At 36.5% G+C, this 6758-nt stretch overlaps 1 protein-coding gene across 1 annotated transcript; it reads right to left on the bottom strand.

The window, feature by feature from the left end:
• Positions 1-5618: 5618 nt before the first annotated feature.
• Positions 5619-5969, bottom strand: LOC116200548 (agamous-like MADS-box protein AGL61). Its single transcript, XM_031531387.1, has one exon. The coding sequence runs from the start codon at positions 5967-5969 to the stop codon at positions 5619-5621; it is 351 nt and encodes a 116-aa protein (XP_031387247.1).
• Positions 5970-6758: the final 789 nt, after the last annotated feature.

The raw sequence follows: 6758 nt of genomic DNA, 5'->3' as shown, positions 1-6758 counted from the left end.
ATCTTCATTCTGGCGTTCGATGGACTCGAAGAAGAACCAGTGTGGGACCTCGCATGGGTTAGTACTGTTGCCGGGTCTTGTGTTGAACATAAACATGGGCCACTTTGCTTTCTCTTTCCAAGGGCTGAAAGTCTCAATGGGCTTCCGAAGAATGTATCGAGGCAGTATGCTCTCGTAAATGTGGGCTGAGTAGCCCCAGGAGACGGAGACGGACCAATTCATCTCCCTCTGGTAGCATATGGTTTGCTGTGCGAGTCGGGATTGATCGACTCTCGCGGACTTCATGAGGTGACTGATCGACTCGGACCGGTTCATAGACGGAAAAATCGGGTCAACAATGTTGATGTGGTGGAGGGAAAGGAAGGGAGACTGCGGGTGGGATGACAATAGGCCAGCTATATTGCCACGAAGATCGATCTGTCAGGGATATAAGTTCATAGATCATAGTATTAGAGAAGATAGAAAAATCGGAAATGTAAAAATCGGAAAACTCGGAAACCGTTTTCATACCTGGTGAAACCCTTTTTGCGGAGATATAGCAACTCCTAGGTCAAGTATGCAGATATAAGTGAGATAATCAGCAGACCGCGAGTGTGGATATCTCTTAATACAGCCATCCAATTTCTTAGCCATTGCTGCGACCAATGGGTAGCTTAGGGCAAACCCGGCTCCCCCGAAGCCCATCTCGAACGTAAACACAGCGTTTGAGAGAATCGTCTCCGAGCTGGCACCAAGGTAGAAGTACTTGGTGTGGTCGTACTTCGATAGCACTTCTACTATGTTGTCCACAAAGAGCAACGAGTCATCATCTGCCATCACGAACCATCTGATGTCTTGGTCCCCCTGCCTGAACGCCTCGACAATGCTCCGGACCATGCGGATCTGTATCGGATACTTGATCTTCGGATAAATGTCCCAGTGTGTGATGTTCTCGTTAATCCGGAGAGCGGGGCACGTGAAAGGACATAGAAGGGACTCATTCTCCGGAGGCCCATCCAGGAAGAGGTACCCCCGGCTTACGTTCGGCCTCCACCAGGATTCCAAATAAGCCTTCCTGCCTTTCCACGTATTCAAGGAACCGACGATCCCGAACACGATGTGGCTGAGGTTGGTTGGAGCACTAGCCATGGGGCTGCATGAAAGCGGCCACAGGGCCCGCCAATTGAGTGCAACGGACCGGTGGAGATCGGAAGAGTCCTGGCTATACCTATAGTTGAAGGAGGATACGTAGAACAGAAGCAACAGGCCCGAAACAGCCAATGCACTGCGCGGGCCTCCTGGCAACAGATGGCCGAATCTCTGCTTCACTGCACTGGGGAGGGACCCACCATCCGGCGACATCGTAGTGTCGTAACGCAAAGGAGAGACCGAATGCGAGCGTAGCGCAGGGAGAGATGGGAGTTACTGATGAAAGCTTTGAAGTATATGAAAGATACGGCCGAAGGGATCAACTTTGCATGTAACGACCCCTTTACGGTTTCTGGGAATTTAATGTAATCAAGTCCTAAATCATTTTCGAGAAGTATACTTATCACGTGAAATGAAACAAGTATCATTTCTATAAGCCATTTTAATGATTTTATTAAGAAAAAATTATTATGGGAAGATTTTCTTCGTTAAGGGAAAATCTTGTAAATATGTAAACCATCCCATGTATCATATTTGCTTAACGTAGTTTAGGGCATATATCTCTTCATCTTTTTTTAGGAAATTTTTCCTAGTTTATTAAGGCCACACCATATACAAATTAACTGTGACGTTGAATGAAGAGATTAAAATGTTCTGGTGGATTTCCACGTTGTCTCTAACGCGCAATTTTTCCTGAATAGAAATGGATGGCGTTTTATAGAATCGGGCAGAATTGACTCATGTAGATCATTGATTAGGATGCTTAGACTGCATTTATATAGCATGGCCACCAAGGTTACCCAAATCACGGGGTACATTTACAATTTTGGTTCACTTTACTATTTTGTGATTTTGGCTTATCATGCACGTCTGTCTTGGATGTCTCTGGATTGGAGCATGTGCATGCATTCTATTGCATCTTTGGCCCCGAACTTTTTTCATTTTTCATTTGGATCCTTGCATTGTAAGACATTCCTGCGTTATAAGAGCATTCCCATTCCTCATCTGTTTTTTCTTTCACTGTGCATGAATTTTTTTCATCCATTGGTCAAACCTCGACAAAGGCCCGAACCATCGCATTCAATTTTATGGTCTGTGATGTGGTCTTTGGTATAACGGAATGGAAATGGAACAGAATAGAAACAGCACAGCTCTTGCTATAAAATTTAAATCGAACAATAACTTTCCATGTACTTGATGCTCCGCAAGGCGGCATGGCACTGGCCCTAGTCATCTCGATGATTTGCGATATGAAGGACAGTGTAGGCAGCTGATTATGTTATATACACATGCGCACGCGCGCACACACACACATATATATATATATATATTACACATTTTAGCAATTGGCCAAATGTTGTTTTAGGTAAGGGAATAGTAGTAAACCCAATTTCCATAAGAAATTATATTCATACAATATAACATTTATAGGCAATACTTCAATATCATATACAATGCAACTATATTTATATATTATGGCTGGGGCTATTTTTTACCCCTTATTGGCTAATCCATCCCCTTCTTTGTTCATCTTATCAAAATACCCGCAATATATATATTAATTACTTTAACTAATATGGTAGAATCCTTAAATTACTCTCTAGATTACTTTCCATTTGAACATATTATCTCTGTTTACTCTATGTATCCGCTACTCAAAATAATTTAAAATACTATTTTTTAACCTTTGTATACTAAATGAGCAAAAATTGGTTTGTTTGTTTGTTTACGAAAATAAGTTTAACTTAACTTAACTTTACTTTGCTTTTCCCTCAATTCAATAACAAAATCATTACCGTTTTATCTTTTCCTTTAAATTCTCTCTCATATTTTTTTTTATCTATTATTACCATTAATTTTTTAATACTAAATTCTCTCAACTATTTAACACTTTACTCAATTTAACAATACAATTATTATTTTTTTTATCTTTTTTTTTTCAAATTCTCTCATATACTTTTCCAAGCTACTTTTGTCTCAGTCTCCTAAAATCAAGTTAAATTAAATTAAATTAAAGTTAATTTCGTTACCAAACGCTAGCAAAATGAAATCCCATTTATTAGTGTTCCATTGCTCTAATCTTAATCGGAAAGAAAAAAAAAGAGCCAAATTTTCAAATTTAAATAAAATGAATTTCATCACAGATATTAAAATCAAGATCACATAAGTTAATTAAAAAATTTTAATTCAACTTATTACTTTTAATATTAATTGTATTTTTATTTTCAGTTATGTTTACTTTTTCAGAATGCCTATAGATAATGTATTCATATTTTTCCAAATAATAGATTTATGTAGTTGTACTCATGTTTTTCAATTTCTTTGATTTTCGTTTAGTTACACTATGATCTTTTAACTTGTTCAATATCGATTGAAGTACTAATCATAAATTTCTAATTCTTATAATTAGTGTATACTAAATTAGTTATATTATATAAAAAAATTAATATTATCCTTCCTATTAGAAAACAATCAAAATAAAGGATGGAAAATACAACATTCAATAATCATCTTTAGTTAATAATCCATTTAAAAATTATCTCTCTTGGAGAAATTATCTAAGGAGTCAGGACACCGTCTCGTAAAGGGCACACATGTTCTAGATTTTTTTTTTGTTTTTCAAGTAAAAATTTAGTTTTGTAGATATAAATATTGATCATGTCTCTTTTTTTTTTCCTTGCATCAATAGGATACTAGAGAAAAGACATTTGGTATTTAGTGATAATATCATTATTTTTCATTCATTCCACAAGAATAAAGAAATTTTTTAAGTAATATTATGGGTAAGTAGGCTATAGTAAAAGAGAGAAAAAATTTTAAAATGATAAGTTGAATACTTAGATTAAGAAAGGAATGAGAACTTGGATGGTGATTTAAGGGGTTTATCCATTTTTTGTTGGAGCAATTAATGTAAGACAAGGGCAATTTGGTACCGTGGATAATAAATGGAGCAGATTGGCCAAAATTGGGGTGAAAATAGCTCTAGTCATAGATTAATTATATTAAAAAATAGTTCCTCAGAAAATATCATAAGTATTTTTCTTTTCGATGGATAAAATATTGTAGATATCATAAAACAATTCGGAGATACCTTACTAGTGAAAAATTCAATTTTGATAATTTTTTCTTTTATAAATTTGACCCCCACCTAAAAAAAAATTTTGAAAGAGAAAAATGAGAAGCTCCCTTGCTGCGGACCTCAACTGGCGGGTGGTGGTTGGTTGGGAAGTCTACCAAGCCCGACCAAGAGGGATATTTTCTTATTAATTTGTGCTATGTAACAAATACCATGTTTATCTATATATGTTAATAAATATATAACTCATACTAGTAAACGTAGGCTAGTTTCTTGGGGTTAAATTCGGTTATTACACTCGTGAAGCAGACCATGTTTTGAAATTTCAATTATAAACCAATATGAGTTAATTTAAAAGGTTTGATATTTATTCTTCTTAAATAAAATCTCAAGTCCGAGTCTTGTAAATTGAGAAAATATACTTTATAAGAGTTTTATCCCTTAGTGGATCAACCCGACTCGACTGAATTAGTCGTAGTCCATTGGGCTTCCGAATACTAAAGTGTATTAAAAAAAATTCTAACGAAAACTAATTCTTGAAAAAACCCAAGAATTCTTTTTTTTTCCCCTTTAATTTTCTCTTTTAATTTGATTTTAGTGAAATACGGGGCGAAGCCCATAGATGCATTTTTTTTAGACATTTCAAATTCCACACATACATATATATAGTATCACATTAATTCAAACTTATGTTTGTTTAGTAGTATCTCATATATTGCATTTGGCATATTTTCTCTTTTTTTATTAGTATTGATATAAATGCTACCATCAGGAAATACAGCTTGAAATGAAAATAAAACTGCTAATCTTTGAAAGAAAACACATCAGTAAAATAATAAAAATGATAGAGTTTATTCTTGAATTGTCATTGCCATATTTATAATTTATTCATACTCTACATGCTATGAATTCCAGAATAGGGCTGTAAGTACTGCGAGGAAAAACAATGAATAGGCTTCCTCACCTTCCTTTACAAACTTAATCATGGAGGGTACTTGTAAGAAGACTCGAGGGATGCAAAAAATGGAGATGAAATGTTAGAGGACAATGATGACCGAATGATAACGTTTCCGAAGCACAAGTCCAACATATATGAGAAGACGGGTGAGTGCATCGCCCTGTGTGGTGCAAAGGCTGGAGTTGTTGTCTTCTCTCCGACATGGAAGACCTTCTCATTCGGGCACCTTTGTGTGCAAGCCATCACACTTGCTCCTGAATAGGAACATTGCTTCAGCAACAGAATGATGGGCGCCAAGTCATGTTCGGTAGCCATCGAAGGATGTAGGATGGACTAATGTAATGACTAGCTACTTCAACCAGCTTTTAGATCTCCCGGCAGATGCTGGCAAGGAGAGAGGGAAGGGGCTACGTCAAAGGATGAACCACGTGACGAGGGATGCGTGCATCACTGTAGCTAATTAGAAGCTAGGTTGGTCGGAGCAACCCCCTTTACGAGCTCCAACTGCACGAGCTCCATATTTGAGGAATGCCCTTTGATCGTGGCACGGGTTATACTCGACAAAGCCTTTTCTCTCTCCTTCTCGGCATCCAGCGGGGTAAGGAGTCGATTGATGAAGCCGTTATTTCGGTCCATCCTCACTCTTTCATTGGCAATCAAGCAAGGGTTGCAGCCTGTCATGTATATGGCTAGAGAAATGTTCCTATTTAGGAACTTATTAGTGATGGCCAGGACAGAGAGGTGCCAAAATGAGAAGGCCTTTCCAGTCGGGGAGGAGACAACAATCCCGACCTCAGCACCAAACATAGGAACTAGCACACTCGCCTTTTTAATACATGCCAGCGGCACTTTGAGAACGCAATCATGTAATCATCATTGTCATCTATCCTTTTCATTTCAATCTTTTGATTGCACTCGCGACTGCCTACTATGGCCATTATTGAGCTTGAATATGGAGGTGACTATGTTTTTTTTCTTTTTCTTTTTCTTTTTCTTATTCTAGAAGTGGTGATGCTCACTCGTTAAATTCCTAGTATTTATAGGACTCTTGTCTTGAGAAATGCATAGTAAGTAAAATATGAACAAACATCGCATTTCAATAAACAATTACGTTCATTTTTACTCTTTCTGTATTTCCTAACATATTCATTTCATCCCATTTATTTCCTGCTGGGAGCATCTTTATAAATACACCAAAAAACGGAGATGTGACGATACTATGTCATACGCAAGTTTTAGTAAATACACGAATTATTACTAAATTGACAGGGAAATTATGAAATTTCATACCCCGTATTGCGTCAAAAAAGAAAGGGAAGAAAACAGAGAAAAATGCTTACTTGCAAATATTGACCTATTTGCTTGCTCGAACATGATTTTGTATATGCTTGGAATGATCGATCATCACAAAAGCAAAGTTTCTTAGTATCATCTGAAAACACAGTGTTAGCAATATATCTGAATTATTTTTAATTATAAATAATGAATACTTTATTATAGTACGTGAGAGGGCACTTATTTTTTGGACAAAAATAATTATGACTGGAATTAAATCATAATAAAAAACTAAATAGTAACTAGTACCAAAGGATTTAT

This window comes from Punica granatum, chromosome 3 (genome assembly GCF_007655135.1).
Source record: "Punica granatum isolate Tunisia-2019 chromosome 3, ASM765513v2, whole genome shotgun sequence".
NCBI classification, from domain to species: Eukaryota; Viridiplantae; Streptophyta; class Magnoliopsida; order Myrtales; family Lythraceae; genus Punica; species Punica granatum.
This window is presented reverse-complemented; position numbering and strand designations above follow the sequence as displayed.